Raw genomic sequence first — 24749 nt, 5'->3', positions numbered from 1 at the left:
GAATTTCAGGGTAAGGAATAAATTGCATCCATGTAAGGAAATTATCCCTTAGCTGCAACAGAATAATTTTCAGCCACCACTCCTTGTCAGGATGCACAGAGGTTAAGAGGACAGGCTTTGAACCGGACACATCTAGATCCCTGTCCCTGTTCTGCCACCTACCAGCAGTACGACCTTGGTAATTTCCTTGAACACACGAAGCCTCAGTCTGCTCAACTGTAAAATGGGGCTAAATGTACCTGCCTCATAGGGGTGGCTCCATGCTGCCCCCAGAAAATGCCCACCTCTACTATCCATGTGTCTGGCAAGGAGAGGACCCTCTCATCTGCTGAGGTGCCGTCTTACTCCCTCAGATGTGCAGAGATCAACCTGATGTAAATGCCTGACTCCAGCCCTCTTCCAGGCCCTTCTGAAGTGGGTAGCCATTCCCTTCTCTAGGGGATCTTCCTGATCCAAGGATCGAACCCAGGTCTCTTGCACTGCAGGCAGATTCTTTACCATATGAGCCACTACAGAAGCCCTCTCCCAGAGGCAGGGAGACTGAAATGGCTGAGTTCCCAGTGGGCACCAAGGACCGGTCAAAGGCAGAGCCTAGCCATGCAGAGCAGGGCAAGGGCCCACAGCAGGGAGGCAAGCAGAGCCCATCAGACTCAGCCTGGCAGAGGCCCCAGGAGTTGGAAGGCCTTGCCCATCCCTCACATGGGTCTGCCTGCCTCACAAAGACCTAGGCCCAGGCCCCATTCTTCCTAACAGAACGGCCTGGGAGCCTGCACACCCACACAGAGTCCCTGGCCCCACTCCACGCAAAGGGTGCCCGAATGGCTGGGGCCGGGGGCCTAGGAATCTTCCTTTCCCCCAAGTATCCACAGAGGATTCTGATGCTCAGCAACTAGGTGTGGGAACCACTGGTTTAAAATCCAGCAGCCCTGGGATGGAGTCTCAGCTCAACCATTTACTAGCCAGGCGTCAGTCTGCTCATCAGAAAACATGTATGGAAGACTGAGTTAAGTGTGAGTGGTGTTCCTACCACAAGTCCGGACAGTCAGTGAGTCGAGGCACCACCAACTTCCACTGTCTGTAAGTGTCAGTTGCTCAGTTGTGTCTGACTCTTTGTGACCCTATGGACTGTAGCCCGCCAGGTTCTTCTCTCCGTGGGATTCTCCAGGCCAGAATACTGGAGAGGTTTCCCATTCCCTTCTCTAGGAGATCTTCCCAGCCCAGGTCTCTGGCATGGCAGGCAAACTCTTTAGGGTCTAAGCCACCACTGGGTGTGAACTCCAGGTATCAAGTTAAGTCAGAAGAGCACTGGGCTTGGAGCCTGATGGTGAGCTCGGCTCTGCCACTCCCTCCCTGGCTGTCTGACTGCAGGCACACTCCTTTTCCAGTTCGAGCTTCAGCTTCTTCACCTGTGAAACAAGACTATGATGCCTACGTCTCATGATCAAGGTCAGGATGAATGAGCTACAACCCATGAGTCAGCAGGCCCACCAGTGGGCAGTGCCACTTGGCCACTGTGGGTCACTCAAGGGAACGCTGTCCTCCAAACCAGCATGGGATTTAGCAGCCTGTTATTCAACAGTTTTATATGTGTTACCCTTGTCTCACTGGGAAAAATATACAAACACGGAGGGCAAAGATCAGAGTGTATATTTCCCTGTCTTTAGCCCCGTGACTGGCACACAGCAGGGGCTCAGTAAATTCACAGAGTCCTGCTGTTCTCCTCATCTGTCACCGAGTACTAAAGACCCGGACTCCCTCTCTATGCCTCCATCCGCTCTTCAACAGTTTCTGCTGATTCCCCTTTAATGATCGGGAATTTACTGAGCATCTTCAACGTGCCGGGCACCAAGACCCCAACCAAGAAGCGGTCACTGCCCTCTGTCTGATGAGAAGCAGACAGGCCACTAGGCAAGGGGACCTGCAGGGTGATGATGCTATGACAGCCAAGTGCAGGACCTGGTGGCCACAGTGTGGGACCCTGACAAGGCTGCAGCAAAGGCGGCCAGTCAGGGGACTTGAGCAGGCGGGAGAAGGGAAAGACAAATGGGAGGTGGAGGGGCTGGAGCCCCATGGAAGGTGAGGGGGAGGGTGTCTCTCCCCAAAGGACCAAGGCCACAGCCTTGTTCAGACTTGACCCACCTCTAGATGAGGTCTCTGCCCTTCTCTGCCACAAGACTTGGGCCTCAGTTTCTCCAACTGCCCTCAATGACCTAAGGTCTTTCCTCAAACTGTACAGTAAGTGTAGGCTGATGGATGGAGCCTGCAGGCTGTGATGTTCCCAACTCATCCACCCAGTTGACACTGTTTATAAGCAGGTCAGTTCCACTGGCTTCTCCCTCGGTCCACAGAGTGCCAAGGGTACCTGCAGCCTTGCTCACAGGCCTCCATCCATTCAGAGTCACAGGGGCACAGTTTGCCAGCCTCGGGCCCTCTCCTGGCCCCAGAGCAAAACGGACCCCTTGTCTGGCACGCTGAGTCTCAAGACTGAGCACTGTGTTGGCAGGAGGGACACCTGAGTTCAAGGCCCTGCCTGCCCCTCACTCACCCTGGGACCCCAGGCTGCAGGTGCCCTGTCTGCAGAAGGGTCTGGATGGGCAGAAGGGGCTGGGGCATGGGGCCAGTGCAACAGAGTGGCAGCCCTACAGTGCAGCAACACCAGCGAACCTGGGTTCAAATCCCAGCTCACCACAAACCAGACGGGGCCCTGGACAAGCCAGGGAAAAACCCACACCTCAGGCTTCCTTTCTATAAAATGGACACAGTAAAATACTGCCCACCTCATTGAGGGGGTGGGGGAGAAATAACATGAGCAATAACACTGACCACTCGGCACAGCACCCAGTACACAGCAGGCACTCGGTAAAGGACAGTTGTCATTACTGTCAGTTTCCCCCAAAGTGCTCTTGGACCCAACTTCCTGAATGGATCCTGGGGAGAGGCGCCCACGGTCAAGCAAGTGGGAGGCATGGCCCGTCTGGGGAGACACGATGCCTGGGAGCTGTGCCGGCTGGAAGAGGACCTGCGGTAAAGGAACGCAATTGACCGTTCACCCCAGGTTTCCCAACCAATTTGACCACAGAACCCCTTTCTCTCCACGGCTCGTTTCAGAGCTGTAGTCCACAGCAAGTTTTGCCAAAACAGGCCCCACACTCCCAACACTCAGATTCCTACACGTTCTACCAGCCCTCCAGCAGTCGGCTTCCAGGGTCCTGGGCAGGCCCAGATTTGCTGACCGGGGGGCAGTGACGGGGTGGAGGAGGTTAGGGTCAGCCTCTGCAGATACTAACAGGCCCTGCGTACTAAGGGGTCTGCAGCTGACGCCTACATTCAGCCATGCCTTCACCCTCATGCTGGCCCCATCGGGTCCTCTTGCCCCTCAACCATCACGTACCAGATGCACATCTCAATGCTTGGTCAAAAATCCAGGTCCCTGAATACCGGCCTCACACAGATCTGCCGTGGGGGCTGCCATTCGGTGCTTTTCCATCTGAATTACGTAAAAAATCAGAAAGAGCCCTTAAAGATCGGGTGGGTTGGGAGGGGCCAGGTTAAGGAGGACTCTTGAGTCTAGGGCTCGCCAGTCCCCTGAGCTCTCAGCACCTCAGTTTCCCCATCTGTGCAAGAGATGGATGGACAAGGTCATGCTGTCTGCTTTTTCACTAAAGAGCCTGTGATGGCTAAGAGGCAGCCACGCTTCCCCAAGGGAGGCTGGGGTGTAGCAGAAGGCAGCAAGCAGCCCCAGGACCAAATGCCCCTGAAGTTTTGAGCTTCCTCTGTCCTCATTCATAATATAGATAGAACATAAAATTATCCATCATGAGGTTCAGTTCAGTTGCTCAGTCACGTCCGACTCTTTGCAACCCCATGGACTGCAGCACGCCAGGCTTCCCTGTCCATCACCAACTCCCGGAACTTGCTCAAACTCATGTCCGTCGAGTCAGTGATGCCATCCAATCATCTCATCCCCTGTCGTCCCCTTCTCCTCCCGCTTTTAATCTTTCCCAACATCATGGTCTTTTCCAATGAGTCAGCGCTTTGCATCAGGTGGCCAAAGTATTGGAGCTTCAGCTTCGGCATCAGTCCTCCCAATGAATATTCAGGACTGATTTCCTTTAGGATGAACTGGTTGGATCTCCCCGCAGTCCAAGGGACTCTCAAGAGTCTTCTCCAACACCACAGTTCAAAAGCATCAATTCTACGCCGATCGTGAGGTTATAACCCAACATTTCTCGCCATAATCCTGCCAGCAAAATGGCCCTCCAGGGATGATATGCCTCGTATGTGCTGTGGCCTGGTATCTCCCGGGCCCATGGCCACCGTGTACCCCAGGCTGGTGCAGTGGCAGCTGGAGGGCCCTCTCGGGGACTCTCACTTCAGACGGTCCCTGTCCCCGCTGCCTGACTGCCTGCCCCGCACACGTCCTCAGTCTGCTGCATCTCCCAACCACTCTCCTGTCCTTTGTCTCTGTCCTTCTCTACTAAGTGCAGGCACTGCAAGTCTTCACTTGTGCCTCTCCAACGTCTCTGCATGGGCTGGTCTCTGACCCCACTGCACCCCTCTGCACGGGTGGGAAAGCAGCAATGTGCCCACTTCACACAGCCAGCTGGTGGGAGCGGGGCAGGGTGTGAACTCGGGGGCTTCTCACCCATCAGCTCAATCCATCCTCACAAGTCCAGCACAGAAAGGTGATTGTTATCCTCATTTTTCAGACGAAGGGGCAACACATCAGGCCAGAGGTTGCCTGATCTGCCCTGCTCCGGAGCCTGTGTGTGATCACCAGAGAGTCAGCCCCCGGGAGCAAGAAGAGAAGAGGGGGTGCCTGCTAAAGGCTACCATTTACCGAGCATATCCAGGCTTTTCATTTCCACCCTCCATCTTCCCAGAAGTCCTTGTATGTTGGGACAACTCAATACCCACTTCAACCATGAACGTGAAAAGTTTTAGGGGCCAGGCGGCCCAGGGCTGGGGCCACTCATCTAGTGGCTAGTGAGCAACTGGGCTCAAGGCTGGCCCTCAGGGATCCAGAGCCAACTCACTGTCCTCACGCCAGGTCACCTCCAGATGCCGTGGGAGCCGTGAACCCCTGTTGGATATGGAGCTTCCCCAACACTGGGTAACAGAACCCCCTACCATGTCTGGCACCACAACACGACCCCCCAGAGCGCCCGGTCAAGGGCCTGAGAGTGGCTGGCAAAACATGCCAGACACGGATTCTTTTCCTCTCCCTGTCCTGCTGTCACCACTGATATAAGAATCAGTTAAGTACTGATGAAGAGCATCTGTCCAGCACTTTCTATAACCACCTGGCAGAGAGCCTGGCCACGCTCCCTCCCGGAAGCACTGGACAGACCAGGTGAGGCCAGGTGAGAGCAGGTGGGTCTAGCTCCCAAAGCCATGGAGGGGAGAGGCAGGAGGCCGAGGTAAAGGAGGAAAGTGGGCAGCAGTCCTCAACTCTATGCACCCATCGAGCTCCCGATCAGTTCTAACACCTTGCAGGATACACAAGATGCAACAAGGCAGAGATCCAGTGCAGGTGAATGAGAGAAGAAAAACACAAGCCGGGCGGACAGAGACACAGCTCCTTACAACAGGCAATCCTGTATTTAGCTCAAAGCAACTCGGGAGCTCACGTGCTCGGGAGCATCCTGCCCACTTGGTTCTAAGATGCAGCAGAGCTGGGCCCACGGACTGCTGGGGGACAGGGACCCTGGAGAGGTAAGCTGGTAAGAGGACAAGTAGGTTTCCTGAGGCTCTCTGGGCTTGGACTCAGAATGAATGTCCTCAGGCCAAAGTCCTCCATGTAGAGTACAAATCCCCTGGGGGTGCTGGAGCACAGGGAATTTTAGGAGGATCAATTCCCAATTATCAATTGCCCAACGCATTTCTTCCTAAAACCCTAAAACCAATGGGCCAGAGAACATAGCAGGCAGGGAGGCCGTGCTCAGCTGGTTCTCCTCACCGCCACCCATTTCCACATGGCTAACACGATGGTCCTTTCACCCACTCCTAATTCCCCTACAGTGATGTACAAGAGGGATGGACATCTGAGAGCTCCAAGCAAAGAGATGCTGTGTTGGACTTAGAATGCAGGTACATCGAATGACTGGGCACAATTCCTTTTGTAAATGGGGTGATTTCTAATTCTTTGCTTTCCACAAAACTGAAGAATCTAATGGAGTTGTCAGTGAAGAGCCCGTTAAAAATAATGTCTGATGATAGACCCCTGTGTGATTTTTGGCATACAACTTGGAAGGAGTTCAAGGAATTGAGTGACACTGCTAAAACAAGATTCCATCCTGTCCCTGGCTCCTTATTTATATGATCAAGCCTTCTAAGCAATTACACTTAAGAAAATGGAAAAAAAGGAATTAAATTAATGCTGATCTTGTCTCGCTCGACAATAAGAAATATCAATTCACAGAAACATGAGCCAATGGAAGAAGAAATAAAGCCCCATCCATTTCATTAAGAGGTGCATTTTCCATGATGTTTTACTTTTACATTTGCTATTTATCTAAATTTGCTTTTGACAAATTGTATGCTAATAACTCGATCAAGGGAAAAAATGTTTTAAGACGTAGAGCTTTATGATCCCAACAAATTTTTTAGAAATTTCTATTTCAATTTACGTACATCTTGTTGTGGGAGATAAGTGTGAAACAGTGATCAATAAAAGACTCTCAAGCATAAAAAATATATTACAGTAGGATAAAATCCTGTGAGAGAAGCGGACTGGAAATATGGGTTCAAGGAGAAAAAGGAAAGATGTAAAATTTCTGACTGTTAAAGACGAGCCTTTTCATTATGTTTTTTTTTTTTTAAATGGATGATGGTGGGTATCAGAAACGGTGGAGTTTGGAGTCCCCTGGATACATTTAAAAGAGTAGTTCACAGTTTTATTTCCAAAATGCCACATTTTAAAAACACAGTACTCCAGAAATTTTGTCCTTTGCAATTATTTAAACTTTGGATAGAAATGTTAGATGTCAACTCAAAAATGTGAAAGAGAGTACGATTCCTCAAAATTCTTTTAGGAGATACTGAAGAAAAGAAGTCTGAAGCCATCAGCCTTTCTGCTTCCAGAGGTAACCCTGAACATGTCAACATCCAAGGCTTTGGCTAGTATCACTGGCCTCTGTTTTGCACTATTTGTGTGCCAAGTCGCTTCAGTTGTGTCGTGTCCGACTCTTTGTGACCCGATGGACTGTAGCCCGCCAGGCTCCTCTGTCTCCAGAATACTGGAGTGGGTGGCCATGCCTTCCTCCAGGGGATCTTCCTGATGCAGGGATTGAACCTGCATCTCTTACATCTACCTGCATTGGCAGACGGGTTCTTTACCACTAGCGCCACCTGGGAAGCCCCACTTTGCATTTTTTGTCCCCCCTTACAAACACTTTCACACCTATTACTTCACTTTGACCTCAACAATCCTACTGGAAAGACAGGCAGATTTTATTATACCCGCTAATCAATGAAGACCTTATGGCTCAGAGAGGTTATGGGGCCCTCGCACAGCCCCACAAGGGGCAGACCCCAGGTCTCTTGGCTTACAGGCCAGAGGTCCTTTGCCATGGAGACCCTCCAATCAGGACCCCAACCCACCTTGGACCACCTGATGAAGAGTCAGCAGCAGGGATAAGATGCTCCTGGGAAGGAGGCCAGAACCCTTCCTTTCTGAGTGGCTGCAGCAAAGAGCTGAGGGTTGGTTCTGGCAGGCTCAAGCCCAACGCACTGCCAACACCAACTGAAACAGGAAACTAACTATCAGCTGGCACTACGAAGCAGGACCTTCACTGCTCAGGTTCATAACAGACCAAAACCCACATGGCTGTGTCTGAATGGCTGTCTGCTCTTCCACTGCTCCTTCCAGAGCTGTGGCCAAGCCCCCACCTCCTTTTTCCCCTCCTCTCCTCCCCGGGCAGCCCTGTGTGTATGTGAAAGCACCCCCAGCCCTCGTGCCCAAAGCTCGCTACCTAGAAACATCCTTGCAGGATCCAGGCTCCCAGCTGACTGACTCTCCCTCCTGTACCAGAACTGAGACCCTCTTTTGCTCACCCATCTCCAGGACAGGACCCCCCTCCCTCACAGGCCTGTCTTCAGTTACCAAACACTTTCTGTAATCACAGAGCCCTCTCTTGTACTGATTCACAATCATCTCCTGGTGATTTTCCTGCAATGGGGTTGGGGCTACTTGGAATGTGTCTGCTCAGTCCCCTCCCATCAAAATGCTCTAAGTTGTGAACACTTATATTCCATCATCTCTTCTGCACCATCCCTCCAGGAAATGCTCCATGGGCTGCATGCTTTTTTGCTCTAAACCCAGCTTGTCTTGTCTTCATCACCTAGGACAAGGATGGCAGCAAGCATGTGTCCATTTCAGATTTTTCAATTCTAGCTGACTGGCCGTGACTTCTTAGTGTACTGTGTTGAGAAGGATTCTGAGATACACTGTCGGGACACGTGCAGCCAACAGCTAGGGATGCCTTTCACTTTTGGTTGTACCAACAGAGTTATCATGGTCGGTATTACCTCCGCTCTTGCTAAAAATAAACTTGATGTGTTGCTCCCAAGCTCCATAATGATTTCAACGGCAGTGACACTCTTTCAAGAGTGAGAAGTACCCTTTTCGGTACAAAGAATTTCTGGGCAGCAGGGAACTAGCAGAGACTGCTTGCAAGCCTGGCAGCCAGCCCCCTGGGCACCGATGCCCCTCCCTATGCTCCTCGTCTGAGAAGCTGCCAAGTGCCACCCGTGTGTCCGTGACCCAGGCTCCTGCACGGGAAGTACCTCGGACGATGTTTGTGTCACTGGGAACACTGTTTATCTGATGGCTGTTAAAGGGCCAGCGAGGACCTGGGGTGGGGACAAGGGGGATGGAGCTCAGAGAGAAGGCAAACGGGAGGTTCCCTCATGAGACAGCACTGGCTGATCAACTAGGAACGCTATTCTGTTCAGTGACAGAGCTGGCCAGAGCCCTCTGCGCCCCTGCCAAGTGCCTCGGGAACATGTTAACTCCATAGTGCCCAGCCACACTGTAGCACAAGCTCATTCAGAGAGGAACTCTAACCAGCATTCTGCCCTGGCCACAGCCCAGGGGATGCCTTCCCTCCTTGTTTTACTTCCAGGAGCAGGTGGGACGGGGTGTTATGAAGTGGAGCTGCCAAGTCTCTTCCATCTCCCAGGGCTTTGCTTGCCCCTCTATAAAATGAGGGCATCGAGTGCCAAATCTATAGCACGTGGGGCTCCATTGCCCACTTCCACATCCATGGTAGACACCAATAATCAATCACGTCACCATTCAGAACCTTCAACACGGAATTCCTAATAGCCAGCAGCGACTGCTTGGACTTGGCCCATAAGATAATGTCTACTTGCCATTCTGAGAAGGGATGAGTTCATAAGGTTCCATTCTAACATCGATTTTTTTTTTTAATTGCCTTTCTTTCCTGCTACTAAAAGGCCAAGCCAGATTCCTTTGAACCTGACCCTTGGCAGAAACTACACCCTCAAGGTGGAAGGTCAGCCTTGATAGGTGTGGGACAGCCGTCACCACCAGCAGGAAGCGTCCAGCTCCGGCTTTGGTACCAGCTCCCAAATGGCAGCTCTGCATCTAACTGTGGCTGTTAAACCTTTTCCACAAAGGTCTACAAAAGCATTTTACTCAGAAATTTCACAACATCCTGAAAGTCCCTGGATTCTGGCGGGGCAGGGGGGAGCAGTTCTAGAAGGAGCTCAGGTGAGAAAATCAAAAACCAACCAGAAGCCATGTCTTCTGACACCTCATCCAGTGCCGACTTTCTTCCATATCCTATTTCTTCTCTATATCACACTGGCTTGTTTCTCAGACTTGGGGAAAAAAGTAGAACTATTCAGACTTGGGGAAAAAAGTAGAACTATTCATCTTGAAAGTGAAGTGAAAGTGAAATTGCTCAGTCGTGTCCGACTCTTAGCGACCCCATGGACTGCAGCCTACGAGGCTCCTCCGTCCATGGGATTTTCCAGGCAAGAGTACTGGAGTGGGGTGCGATTACCATTCATCTTGAAGGGGTACTTTATACTATCAACACTAGTATTACTGCAAATAATGGTGAATTACTTAACGGTAGGCTACAGTTCATGGGGTCGCAAAGAGTTGGACACGACTGAGCGACTTCATTTTCTTTTTTTTATTTACTAAGTACGATATTGAGTACTTTACCCAAATGATCATGGTGCATCCTCACACAACACCATGAATTTGCAACTGTGAGAACTGAGGCACAGAGAGGTCAAGCAGTCTGCCCAAGCTGTAACAGACACGAAGTCAGGGAAGCTGCGCTCCCAGGCCGAGGAGCCGAGGTTTTCCGCGCACAACACCGTCCCCATCCACTGCCCCTGTGTGTGGTTCCCACGCCCGTGGGGTGGCCAGGACAGGGAGCACGCCTGCTTTAGTAGAAGAGGAGAGCAAGGCACAGCAAGGGCAAGGACCCTGCTGCTGAGAAGCAGCTGAGCTGGAAACCAGGCCCTGGGGCCTCTCACTGTGCAGCCAGCTGACCCAGGGAGGACCCCTAGCATTTCCTTAGCATGGCCGCTCCAGGCATCCCCCCTGAAGCCTGACTGCTGACCCCATCTCAAGATTCAGATTCAACTTCACTGGATACCTCCTGGTGAAGGGCATACACAGCTCCTGGGTCCAGTGAGTCTTAAAACACCGCCCGCCCCGCAAAAGTGAGCATGGGCAGGTCCTCTCCTCAGTTAACCAACACCTCCCTTACAGGCCAACACAGTCCTTGGCCGTGGGGTATGAACCCGGGTGGAGGGAGGTAAGACACAAGCCCTGGAGAAGACTCTTCTTTCAGTCGACACCGGGCTAGGTCACTCATGCTCTTCAGCAAGTACTTTCTGGTTCATTCCCCTTCTGTCTCGGGGGAGCATGGCACTTTCCAGCCTCCCTGAGGATGCGTGTGGTCCCCTGACTAACCTGGACAATGCCAGAAGCAGACAGCTAGCAGGACACTGGAGCGACCCGGGTGGGGCGATGGAGACCACAACCAGCTGAGGAACAGTAGGGAAAGGGAACTCGAGGCTGATCCCCAGTGGCTGGGAAAAAAGGCAACAGGACTTGAGTTTAAACTTGGGGAAACAGAGCCAGGGGAGCCTCCCCACACCAGGCCCTGCCTGCCTCTCACGGGACGGCAGCCTGGAAGTCAGGAGGAGGTGGGCAGGGCTGCCCCAGGAGGGACAGGCAGGTGGCCTCTCAAGCACCAAGCACGTGAATGCGGAGGACGGCAAGGACGGGAATGGAGGTCTGGGAACCGACCAGGCAAGGCCTCTGTGCCAGGATGGGGCAGGTGGACTGTATTTTACAGGTCAGGGTTGCAAAACTGGTGGCCCATGGAACGACTCTGACCACAGATATGTTTCCTTTGGCAGATTTTAAAAGTCAAATTAGTCACCAATGTTTAAAGCCAGAAGAATTTACATTAAAATTCTCACTTCTGGCACATGCTGTGTCCAGAGATCTAGCCACGCTAAGCCCATCTTCCCAGTTAGTTACCATAACTCTCCAGCTGGACTCGAGCCCCACCACCTGCCTGTCTGGCTCATCTCCACGATGCTAAATAAACGTATCTGTTGGGCCTTGTGGGCATCTGCGTTTGCAAACCTGGCAGGACTGCAGCAGCCTTGGTGGGGTATCCCCTGGCTCACACTGAGAAGCAGGGAGAGATGGTTTCTAAGAAGCTCCTTTCTCTGAGCTTCTCTGAGCCCGGCCCAGACCACAAGAGGCAGAAGCAAATGCCAGACTATGACTCATCTGATTCTGATCAGACAACTAATCTAAACGGGACCCACACTGAAAGTCGCCCCTGGGGAAGCCCAGGAGGAAGAAACGCAGATGGGCATTTAGTACACTGAGTAATGTAGGCTGTCCTGGATGCAGTGTGAGGGATTCCACCAGACCTGCAGAAAGTTCCAAACATCTGACTTGAGCAAAATCTTAAAGGACATGTAGGCTTTTGCCACGTCAAGTGGGAAGACAAGCGCTCCAGAGCAGAGCTGAGCAGAAAAGGCGAGTGTTAGGAGCTGAGGCCCTTCCCTGAGGACAGAGGGGAGAAGAAGGCCCCTTCAGCCAGGGAGGAGCAAGGATCCCAAGCCTGTCTCCCCGAAGCACTTGGCCGCATGTTCCCGCCCTGGCCCCGGCCCAACCGTGCGGACAGGCGCTCACCCAGGGTCTGCTGGTTGCGGACACCGCCGATCACCACGCAGATCTCGGCGGGCACGTCGCCAGTGGTCCCGTCCTTGCTGACTGCCTTCTTCTCCTCCTTGGCCTCGCCCTGCCAGATCACTTCCTGGATATAGTCGTCCGGCAGCTCCGTCTTGACCTTCACCTCTGTCATCGTTCCCTGCTCGGCGCTGAGCGAGGCCTCAGCCGGCGCGGGCTCTGGCCCCTCCAGCTTGGTGCTTTTCTGGCTGCGCTTCAAGCGCTCCCTGGCAAAGAAGAGAGTCTGCTCAGCGTGGACCCCAGCACCACCCCAGACCTACCTGGAAGGCCCCCCTCCCAGTCCAGGAGGTTGCAAAATGTTCAGCTACAGACCCACCTCTCATGTAACCATTGCCTTAAAATGCACATGCCACTCAGCTGCCCCTGAGGATCCTCTAGGGAACCCTGGGGGCTCCGAGGAGCACAGTTTGAAAATCACTGGGCTTGGATGTCTCCAATTCCACCCATTTTGCTGATGGAGGAGCTGAGGTCTAAATGTGACCAGTAATTCTTATAACTGGAGCTACATGAGACCTGCAAGGAAAGCTCTGGCTGGAAGAAATCAGCTCTTCTCAAGCTTCGATGTGCCCATGAATCAGCTGAGAATCTCGGTAAGACGCAGATTTGATTCAGCAGGTCTGGGGTCTAGCCTAAGAGTGCATTTCTAACAAGTGGCCAGCGGGGCAGGTGCTACATTTGGAGCAGTAGGGGTTGTCAGCGGCTTGATGTGTGCAGAGCAGGGTCCACCCCTCCCTTTGCAAAAGGGCTGCAGAGTTCCCCCTGCTTTATAGACAGGAACGTACAAGCCGAAAGGCAGGGAAGCTATGGAACCAATCTGGGCCCCCACCCTCTGGCCTCTAGGTGGCTCTTCAAATAAGAGAAACCATCCTCAAGTTAATACGCTCAATACTGAGGAGGGCACTGAGGTCTGTGACCTGCCCAGGGCCACACACAAGACTGGTGGCCAGCCAAGGCAAGAAGCCAGACCCCCGCCATCCACTGGAACCACTCTCCTTTCAAGGAGACTCTCTGCGTTATCACAAGGGCCCCTTGCCCTTCTGGCATTGGTTGGAAAAGCCAAGGTGTGCACAAGCTGGGGAATCTGATCATGTTCCAGGCCTGTGATGCTGCCTTGGCCAGGTCCAGCCCTCTCCTCTCCAGAAAGGCAGCTGCACCATGAACTTCAAGGCCCAGACTCAGGCAGGCTCAGTCAGGGCCGGTTAGCATACCAACTGGAGCCTAGTGGAGGTGCCCGGGCTGGGAGGCAGGACCTGGGGTCTCATCCTGGATTGGCAGGGGGCTTGCTGTGTGACTCTGGACAAGATCCTTCCCCCTCTGGGCTTCCAGCTCCATCTACCCCAAGAGCATGGATTTTATCACGGCCACTGTCCCTCCCAGCTCTCAGCTTTCTCCCAGGTTGGGGAACTGAGCAGAGACAGAGAAGGAAGGCCCTAGCTGATGAGGAGGGGGCATAGGAAGGCCACTGGGGAGGTGCTGTGGATGGCACTGCATCCCCCACCCCCACTTCATATGGTGAAGTCCTAGTCCCCAATGAGACTGTATCTGGAGAAAAGGTCTTTACCAGGTAATTAAGGTTAAATAAGATCAGAATACTGGGGCCCTTATCTGATAGGACTGTGGCCTTTGAAGAAGGAGAAAGATCTCTTTCCCACTCCTTCCCTACAAGGTAAGGACACAGAGAGGAGGCTGTCTGCAAGCTAAGAAGGGGGACCAGAGGTGGCCTGACGGCCTGGCGGGAAATGGATGCAAGGAACTGAATTTGGATCATCCCAGGGCCCATCTCAGAACTGCCATTCTCAAAGTTGTGGGTTCCTGCAAAAGTGACTTCACTCCCCGAACCTCAGTCTTCACACCCATACAGTGGGGATAAACACAGCACCTACTCCACAGTGCTGTGACGCAGACACAAGGCAGCATCTGCAAGGGACCTAGAAGAGTAGCCCCAGGAGAGACGTTCTAAGGGTACCTACCGTCTACAGGAGGGTGGGAGGGAAAAGAAGAGTGCAGAGGACACTGGGGAAGGGCCTTCATGGCACTGATTTTAGTGCAGGGTCTGTAGAAGCAAACCAGTGGGGTTTAAACCCCAGTACTGCCATCACAGCTTGGACCCCTGAGTGGGCCCTGACCCTCTCTGAGCCTGTTTCTGCACAGGGAGGCAGGGAGCCCCGCACCTACTCAAAAGGCCTCGTGAGGATCAATTGCAAAAAATGTAGAACCAGAACACAGTCTAGAGTGACTAAGAGAAACTTCTGATGGAAGTTGCTGAAACCCTTATTCCTGCCCTAAGACCTAGTAGGAGATCCCACTGGCCAGTCCTGCCCACCCTGAGGCTCGCAGGGCAGAGATGGGACTCAGGGACCCTGTCTGACTCTCTGGGCCAGTCTGGCAAGAACACAGCCCACAGGTCTAGGGCAGCTGGACAGGCAGGCTGCTGAGGACCCTTCCCTGGCTGGGCCCTGGTTGGCCCTGACCCTGCCTGGAGAAGGGGTTCAGCCCCAAGCTCAGGGCAAACGTGCCTCCCAGGGCTGGAAATGAGGTCATCAGAGTGGAGGGGTCCCACCTGTCACTGGTCCCTGCAGCCGATGTCACAGGGCAGGAAGGACAGCCTCCTGTCCAGAACACCCTCACCCTGGGGTCTGAGACTATCCCAGCTAAGCAGACTCAGTGTCCCTTCCTGCCCTCAAGGACCTCAACAGCATCTGCTGTCCTGGTGGGAAGGAGGGGCTGTTGGGAGCCTGACAGGCTGGGTGTCCACAAACCCTGTAACCTCAGGCCAGACACTCCCCTCTCTGAGGCTCAGTAAGCTTGTCTGTTAATGGGAGACCACCATGAACCTTCCCAGCGTGGGGCAGGAGGTGAGCCAGGGAGCTGCACAGAATGGATGTGCATGGGTGGCAGCTGCCATTATGACGACACTGGTCCACGATGACGTCCCTGCCTCCAGGAAGCCTTCCCTGATTGTTCAGGATGGAGTTAGATCCCCATCTCTGAATGCACCCACCCACCCCCATCTGCCTGACATGGGTGACTCTTATACCAGGAGCTACATCAGCCATCTTCTCACCCACGGGCACAATGGCACACAACCACCCACTCCCTTAAAGGCGACACCCCCAAGCCCACACTACACCAAGAACATGGGGACTTCTCTTCCTCCGGCTTCCCAATTTAGATTTACAAGCCCAAATGTTGCTTTTCTTGGATGCTTTACACTTAATTAGGTGTCCTAATAACAATGGAATTGCAGAAGTACTTATATCACTTTGAATTAGTGGTGCAGCTCTTCCAAACTTCTTTAAAATTTTTTTTTCATATATCATTTTTTAAAATAGAGCTCATTATTTTAATTATATCCATTTAAATGTACAGTGGAGCCCTTGGATATTCTCAGCACGAATCATTAGGTATATTAGTGAAAAAGCACTTGGAATCTATCTACATGCTGACACTCCATAATCTATTCTATTTGTGTCGCTGTAAAATAGATTTATATATAGATAACTACAAAATAGTTGCTCAAGATATGCTATGAATTTTATATTTAACCCAAGTCACACTTCAACATAAAATCTAAAGTCAGGCACTAAAAGGATATTTCTCAGTAAGTACATGCTGTCTGTGGTCACTGCTTACTGCTCAGGCCAGAATGCCAGGATAGGAGCCAGACCAAGCAGGTCCCTGCCCAAGAATTCCCTAACAGACCTGGCCTTTCACTAAGGCAATGGTTCTCAAAGTGTGATCCTTGAAGGCCTAGGGGTTCCAGAGCGATGGCCCAAAAGAACCCATGGGGCCTGAATTACAAGGGTGGTGGTGAGTAGGCCTCCAGGAACATCACTTTCTCGGTCTCTGATACCTACAGCTTTGCTTTTAGTGGTGGTGGTGAGGTAAATGGTGGCCCCTCCAAAAGACAAAAAGTGCGAGTCGTTCAGTGGTGTCCCATTCTTTGTGACCCCATGGACTGTAGCCCGCTAGGCTCCTCTGTCCATGGGACTCTCTAGGCAAGAATACTGGAGCGGGTAGCCGTGCCCTCCTCCAGGGGATCTTCTCGACCTAAGGATCAGACCCAGGTCTCCTGCTGCAGGCAGATTCTTTACTGTCTGAGTCACTGGGGAAGCCAAAAGATAGACCCATGACCTAATCCCCGGAATCTGTGACTGTGAACTCATTTGGGAGAGGGCTCTTTGCAGATGTAATTCATTTCAGGGTCTTGAGACAAGACTGTCCTGGATTCTCTGGGTGGGCTCTATGTGCAATGACAAGTGCCCTTATAAGAGACACAGGTGAGATGTGACAGAAAGAAGAGGAGACAATACAGAGACGAGGAGACAGCAGGAGGACCACAGATTGGACGGATGGGGCCACAAGCTGAGGAATGCTGCAGCCACCTGAAGTTGGAGAGGCAAAGAGTAGATCCGCCCCCAGAACCTCCAGACAGTGTGCGACCCTGGCCCAGACCTGGTTTCAGACTTCTGGCCTCCAGAACAGTGAGATATGGAATTTCTCTAGTTTTAAGCTACTCAGTTTGTGGTATTTGTTACAGCAGCCACAGGAAACTAATACACTACGTGTGACTAAATTAGAAGAAACAGCCCCAAAGCAGTTAACTTTGCAAACCTGTGGCTTCTGCCAGCCCCGAAGTTTTCTTTCGCTTTGTTCTTACTCATCCTCGTGGCCGAGTCTGATCTGGTCAGTCAATGTGCCCACACGCCTGCCTGGGGAGGTTTCAGAAACAAACCTCTTCCTCTGGATCTTACCAGATGGTTCGCTGCTCATATACACGCCATCACATCTGGCACTCACGAGCGCCCTGTGACCAGACAGGGAACCAAGGCAGAGGGCAGGGCCCATGTCTGTTGCTCCCCCCTCCACATCCAGCCCCAGCATGGGGCCTGCTGCACAGGACTCATCAACACAATGAACAATGAACGGTGTGCCCAAGGGCACACAACCTCCAGCAATGAATCAGACACCAATTCTTGCAACTTCCATCCTAGAGTCATTCCCACTGAGCCCTACAGTTCAAGAGAGCCACCAAACAACTTCTTAGTGGACTGGAGGCCCAAGGACAAATGCCACTTCTGGCCACATTGAAGGAAGAGTCTCAGCAATGCCAGATGCCCAGAGGTCAACCAAAGTTCTTTCTGGGTAAAGCTTCTACATCATCCCACCACAAATGCAAGCACTTAAAATTCTAGCAAGTCTCAGGGGTCATGAGAAGTCCTCAGCACACTGGACTTCTGTCCCGCCCCTACTTGAGTCAGTTTTCCCATCTGATGATGACCGAGCTGGAGTCTGAGATGTCTAAGGTCTTGGTGGAGGCCAGACCTCTGCCCTACAGGTGTGCTTGTCTCCTGTCTCTGCTGCAAGGCTCAGCCTCTGGGCCACTCCACCTTCACCAAAGGCCAATGCTTATTTCCTCTGGTACTTTAGCCACTGAAATATGCTACAGCTGGTGGGGGGGATCTCTAATCACAGTGTGTAAGTAATGACTTGGTTAACTCTCTCTAGAATAAAACCTCATTAAAAGACTCCACTCATTACGAAAGAGGGTTAACTGGCCTCAAGCTGCGCTTAAACACAACACTCGATGAATGCAAGGATGCACGGGGTGTTAAATGAATTAACACACATCCAGCCATGATGTCAGGGGCCGTGTGTACCCTGTTGCAGAGGCTGACCACTGACCTAGTCCTCTAGCTCTATCCAGCTGCCCACCAACCGATAATCGGAGCACCAATGATTACTATTTGCAGATGTTGGCAGGCTCCTCGTTGGCAATGCTTCCACCAGAGCAGTTCTTTCCAAGGCCTCTTAGGACCTCCAAGCTCCTAGATCCAACAGTCCCTACTCAGTCCTGACTGAATTCATCTCCATCAGCAGCCTTTAACGAGCTCCCCTCTCTTCTTCTCTGACTCTTTCCTCGCTATGCTCTGGGCCTTCCCTGTGGGCCTCTCACCTTCCAGCCACTCCTCTTTCTTCTGTTGATTCCTCTTCACCAACCCAACCTTTCCATGTCAACCTCTCCCAAGGGTAAGTTCGAGAGCCTCTTCTATTTTTACTCATACTTCCTACATGACTGCACCTAGATTCGTGCTTTTACATATGAACTATGTGATGATGAATAGCAAATCCTATCTCCAGCCTGGACCTCTCCCTGAGCTCCAGACCTGCCTGAACAACTGCCTGGTGGACACCTCCACCTGGATGCCTAACAGGCACCCTTATTTACAGGTCCAAACTGAGCCATGGTTGTGCCCCTTCCCCCAAGTCAGAGAATTCTCCTGACTCCAACCCCAGTGCTCTTCCCGCTAAACCCTGCAGCCAAGGACACGGTCATCGGTTTACGGCAGTCTTCTCCATTTCGGTTAGCACAATTCCACCACTCTGGGACCATCTTTGTCTCTTCCCTCTCACTCCCTACTCATCAGTCTACCTGCAAATCCTATCAACCCCACCTTCAAAATATGTCCAGAACCCGACCACTGCTTACCAGCCCACCGCCACCACTCTCATCCAAGCTGCCTTCCCCTCTCTCTTGTCTTGCTGTAATATTCTCACAGCGCATCTCCCTGTTCCTATCCTGGCCAGGCCAGCTCACGTCACTCCTTGGCTCAAAACCCAGTTACGGTTCTGAATTTCACCCAGAGTAGCAGCCAGAGTCCTTGCTTCAACCCTCAGGGCTCTGAGACATGCCTCACGTGCCCACTGACTTCATCTGCTAACCCTGTCCCTCCCGTTTCCTCCCCCGGGGGCCACATCAGCCTCCTCCCTGTCCCCTGAGCAGGTGGGGCAGGCTCCTGCCTCGAGCCTTTGCATCTGCTCTTCACTCTTTCTGAATACTCTCCCCAGTCCCCAGATGCCCATGGCCGGTTCTCCCCTCCTCCAGGTCTTCAGTCAAACACCCACATCCCTTCCCTGCCCTCCGTGTTCTGCTCAGTATTCACCCTGCACTCATTGAACACGCCTGTTACCACCTGTCCTCTCCAATGTCTCCCCGACTAGAACCAGGGCTACGAGAGGACAGGGATGTCGTCGCCTCACTCTGCTGTCACTGCAGTGCTGCCTGCTACGGGCGGGGTGATCGATCAGCACCTGATCACCTAAGGAGCCAAGAATGAACCTTGCAAAGGTCAATGCCAGCGTGGCCTTCAAGGTGTCTCCCTCTCCCCACCCATCGAAAGAGCTGTCGATGGCTGGACTGCTTCAGGTGGCACCCAGAACTGAAGGCAGCAACGTCCCACCCATCTGGCCCTCAGCAGAACACGAGCTGGAGATGTTTCATTGGAGCCAATGTTCTGAATAAGAGAAGCTTCTTCCTGAAGTGTCACAGTCTTATCTTCATCCTTTCCGATGGAAATTTTCTTGAATGCAGCAAGCTCTTCCTACTTTCTGAAATGCCAACAGGGCAGCCTTAGCAATGCTCTGACACCATCATTTTGTTTTTCCTCCAGCTTTGAGATATTATTGATATGTAACAGGCAAGTTCAAGGTGGACAGGGTGATGATATGATATTACAAAATGACACCAGCCCTTGAAGGTGCAGGGTCACTACTGTATCTTCCATTAGCAGATTCAGGCTGTTGGGCAGGGGTGGGGCACTGAGGTCTCAGGGTGATACCCACAAAGGAGCCTGCAGCCTCGGACCAGTGGCTCTGGGAACGCCCCCCTCTGCTTCTAACAGGGTCTGGTTCCGATTCTCACTGCCAATTCCATGTGGCTCTACCCCACTGCTTTCTGTACCCCTGTACCTGGACCCTGGCAGATGTCAGCAATGATGCAAGCAGTAAACAGCCAGATGTAAAAACGCCAGCATGCAGAGTGGAGGAGATGCTGATACAATGATACAATCACAGGGTGAGTGAGGGCAGGGCAGCTAGGACACACCAGGCGGCTAGGAGGGGCCAGGGGGCATGGTGCTGCTTCGGGCCATATGCAAGTACCATCTGCTTGCTCTTCACAGCCTTACATGGCAGGTGATTTTGTTCCACAAATAAGAAAACCAAGGATCAGAGAAACAGAGTGACTTTCTCATGGTCACACAGCTTTCTAGTGACAGAAGCAGGATTCAACCAGGTTTGTCTCACTCCAATCCCTGGGCTTTTTTAAAACATCATCTGGATGATTTCTGTTATTTTTTCTAGAGAAAATAATAAAAACACTTGTTGAATGAATGAAGAAATACAAGACTGAATGACCGGAAGCTCCAAGACATGTGGAACACGTGCATTTCCTTGTCTCCTACCGTATCCTTAGTATCTTGGCCGAACAGGCACACGCTCAATGCTAAAAACAGAAAACACGGAAATGCAAGAAAACAAAGAAATGGAGGGCTCCATCTCTGCCACAGAGAAAGGTGCTTGGGCTATGTTCAGCGCTGACCTTCAGCTCTCCTTGATGTGCCCCAGAAGGGCGGCTGTCTCCACACTTGTCCTTTGGATGTAAACAGTTTCCTGTTTTCAGCCACAAGAACAGAAATCATGAGGATAAAGGTCACAGCTTCACTACTAACCTGGAAGGGCCAAAAGAGAAAGAACCTACAGCAAAACCCCAGTTGCTGCAAACCCCAGTATCGAAGCAGCTATATTTACTATTCCACCTGTGATCCAAATCTTCATGCCATTACCCATGCCTTAATAACCCTCAGAATTATCCACTTCTGTCATGTATCACTGAAATATTTTAATAAATAGTCAAGTAGGAAAGATTAGATTAATAGATTAAAAACTATTAACCTATTAAACAACTCTTAACAGTCTAGAAATTCAAAATATCCTACAATGCATAAATATATCATTAGTCTGAATTAATTTTTAGGCACTTAATTTTCTTCAACGTATGGCTGTCAGTCAGCCACAACGCTGGGTAATACAGCAGCTTGGAAAGACAGCATAAAGACTTAAATATTAAGAGTTAATTCCCTGGTTAATTTAAACCTAAAATAGAGAAGAGCAGGAGTTCTGAGCAATGGCTGTCAAGTCTCAAACTCCGACATTTAGCAGGTGGAGCCCTCCAGGGAAAGCTGCAAGCTTCTTTCAAGGGAGTCATGGCACATGGAAGGCTGGCCCAGGCCAGTAATAAAGAGTTGCTATTAACAGTATCTCATACAGAGGCACTGACTGTTTTCCAATGGGTCGGTCCGTGGTATGACACATATCGGCTGGCATGACACATATCGGCTGGCAATGAGCACTGCTCTCTAAAGACCCACCGTGCTATTGACTCTCCCCACACAACTTTTGGGACTCTGCAGACTCAGGAAATCTCACCCCCTTAGAATGCCCTCGACAGGCAGGTGGGGAAGAGGAGGCCACATAGGAGCCTATGCCCACTGTCCTGTACCTTACAGGGCACCCATGGTATCCTACACAGACTCCAGGGAGCAGATGACTCAACCATGAAGAGTGAGGCTATACCTAGGCTCTCACACTGGCTGTATAAACAGAGAATACACCCCTTCTGCCATCAATGTTATTTCCTACCAAGGTTGTGACTTAGCTTCGATCACTGATGCCCAAAATCCCTGGCCACTCACCTTGGAATGAAATGTAAACAGGCTTCCTGACAGGACCGCACCCCTTCTCTCCTGCCCATCTTGACAACTGATGTCAGGAGCTGCCCAGCTGCTTAGAAAGTTCTGCCATCCCTCCACCGTGCCTGCCCCATCCTGGCACTACATCTGGCCTCCAGCCCTCTGTTCTTCATCCACCAGATCAGCTGATGACCTTGTCTGGGGTGCACAGGCAGCTCCATCCACACGCCCTACTATGAACACCCAAGCCTGGTCCCTCACTGCCCAGAGGTGTGCTGCCCCCAGATACACAAATGCGACTCCTCAATACACAGTCCAGTCTCCCCAAGGGGTTTGAAGATGATCAACTAGGTGTGCGGGCTGTTGCCAAGCTTCCTAACCTGCACACACCTCTCTTTCCTGACGTGTAAGTACTCACCTCGAAGGGTTATTTAGAAGATTAAAGCACAGAGATGTTCACAAGGCGCCCAGCACGGCACCAGACACACAGTGGGGCTCAGTAACTGTTAGTTCTCTTCTCCAATCTTTACCAAGCACTTGTCAGGCAAAACGTGAAAAGTGTGGTCCAACTTTGGAAAAGAGAAGCTCTTAGGTTATAGGCGGAGAACTCATAAGTGAAGGCAGGAGAGGAATGCTTTGCCTCTGTGAAAACCAAGGGAAGTAGGGCAAGGGCCCCTGCATACATAGCAATGAAGAGGAGGGAGAGGTGGGCACACACACGTGGACAGGTTCACTGCAGGATGGGAAGGTGGTGTGATCAAGGTGGTGGGTGTGATATACCCACGCTCTTTACCATTGTGGTTTGCGTGAAACCTCGAGGAGGCGGAAGCAGAGGGTGAGGAGAACGATATGAACAGTGAGGCTGTGGATGTTTCCAGGGTTGCTTTCTGAGATTGAGGGCTTTTGTCATTAAAGGGTTCAAGGGACTTCCCTGGTGATCCAGAGGCGAAGACTCCGTACTTCCAATGCAGGGGGCCTGGGTTCGGTCCCTGGTCAGGGAACTAGATCCCACATGCCACAACTAAGACCTGGCATGCATGATACAGGGTGCTCGGGGCTGGTGCACTGGGATGACCCAGAGGGATGGGATGGTGAGGGACGTGGGAGGAGGGTTCTGGAAGGGGAAAACATGTACACCCATGGTGGATTCATGTCAATGTATGGCAAAACAAATACAATACTGTAAAGTTAAAAAAATAGATAAATAAACTAATTTTTTAAAAAAGGGGGTAGTTTTCGAGAAGCAACCCCGTCATATCATTCTGGTTCCATTCTCAAGACTGAGTTTCTTCAGGACAAGACAAGATTTCTGGATGCTCTATACTGGTAACTGCAGCTTTATGAGAACCTTCTTAATTTTCTCAAGGAGCACAGGTGGGAAACTCGAGCTGGGTGGTTGGATAGAGTCTGGGTTCCCTAAAGACCCCAATCACTTCCCATTGCTGGACCACCCCAAGCCTGAGAACCACAGTGCCGTTTGGAAAAAGGATTCACCGTTTTTGATACATATGACTTGCAGTTTGCATTTGTATGGCCGTCTCCAGAGGACAATCCCAAGGATGCCTGAATTTTCCACCATCTGCCTTATTTGTGCAGTTAACAGTAACTGATTAAGCAGAGTGAACTCTGCCCACCAAAAAAGTAAGGGGCCCCTCTGGAGTAAGCAGATGAACCCTTACAGTCACCCTGCAATTTATGATCTTTATAGCCAAACCCCGGTCCCAAGTTTGGTAGGGTGAGAACACACATGTCTGGGAATCAAATGAGTTCCAATTACAGGAACACAAACCTACAGTCAAGATGACGATGAAAGTGAAAAGTGAAAGTGAAGTCACTCAGTCGTGTCTGACTCTTTGCGACTCCATGGACTGTAGCCGACCAGGCTCCTCTGTCCATGGGATTTTCCAGGAAAGGGTTCTGGAGTGGGTTGCCATTTCCTTCCCCAGGGGATGTTCCCAACCCAGGGATGGAACCTGGGTCTCCCGCATTGCAGGCAGACGCTTTACCATCTGAGCCACCTGGGAAGCCCCCAAGATGAAGATGGCACCTGACTAAAACATACCCAGAGCTGGTTCTCATATAATTCATTCTGCTAATACCACCCTGGTCACTGACCAGCATCAGGCCTACTGGTAGTATGGAATTTTGTGCAAATAAGGTTAATTTGTTTAGGGCTACTTTAATTTTCCTGCTGAAAGCCAAAATGCTAAACAAGAAGAAGCTATTATTTAAAAACAATTACGCAGCCATACACATGTGGTTATGAGATTTAACTGTCCACTGGGGGGAAAACCTTGGCTTAAAGGACAAGACTCAGTGAGGCCCAAAGCCATCTGATTATTTGGTTTACCATGAACAGCTCTATTTCTCAGGTCCTGTGAGAAGGAGGGATGCCAACTGGTGCCTCAGAGGGACCCGGGGAGGGTCACCTGAGATGCGCAAACTGCAGGACACAGGAAGTGGATCATGGTAGGCCCTCAAACACAAGTTCCACCCCCACAGTCATCCCCACCTCCAGGCTCCCTCCGATGTTCAGGCTCTATGAGAAGTCAAGTGCCACCCACTGTTCCCCCTCCTAGGAATGGAATCCAGCATTGCAGTGACGGTGGCAATAAAAACAAGCATTTACTGAACATCTACTACAGCCCAGGCATTATGCTAAGGGTTATAATACCACTTTAAAAAAAAAAAATTATTTATTTGCCTGTGCCAGGTCTTTGTTGCAGCATACAGGATCTTTTTTTTTTTCTAATTTGTGGCATGCAGCATCTTTTAATTGCAGCATTTAAGATCTGTTTCCCTGACCAGGGATCAAACTGAGGCCCCCTGCATTAGGAGCATGGAGTCTTAGCCACTGGACCACCAGGGAAGTCCCTACATACCATCACTAGGGCACTTAATCCTCACTGACACCACTGTGAGGGCAGTATGAACATAAACCCCCATTTTACAAATGA

At 51.4% G+C, this 24749-nt stretch overlaps 1 protein-coding gene across 35 annotated transcripts in view; it reads right to left on the bottom strand.

Moving 5' to 3' along the window:
• The window catches only part of ZNF618 (zinc finger protein 618), a 200324-nt gene that overhangs the window by 56860 nt on the left and 118715 nt on the right, over window positions 1–24749 (bottom strand). For all 35 annotated transcript variants that reach the window (XM_081574568.1, XM_081574599.1, XM_081574579.1 and 32 more), the window contains one exon: window positions 12206–12468. In XM_081574568.1, the coding sequence (XP_081430694.1) occupies window positions 12206–12468 (263 nt within the window). The remainder of the gene's footprint in view (window positions 1–12205; window positions 12469–24749) is intronic.

The sequence above is a fragment of the Giraffa tippelskirchi genome, chromosome 1, assembly GCF_054371585.1.
Source record: "Giraffa tippelskirchi isolate mGirTip1 chromosome 1, T2T-mGirTip1v1.2.pri, whole genome shotgun sequence".
Classification (NCBI taxonomy): domain Eukaryota; kingdom Metazoa; phylum Chordata; class Mammalia; order Artiodactyla; family Giraffidae; genus Giraffa; species Giraffa tippelskirchi.
This window is presented reverse-complemented; position numbering and strand designations above follow the sequence as displayed.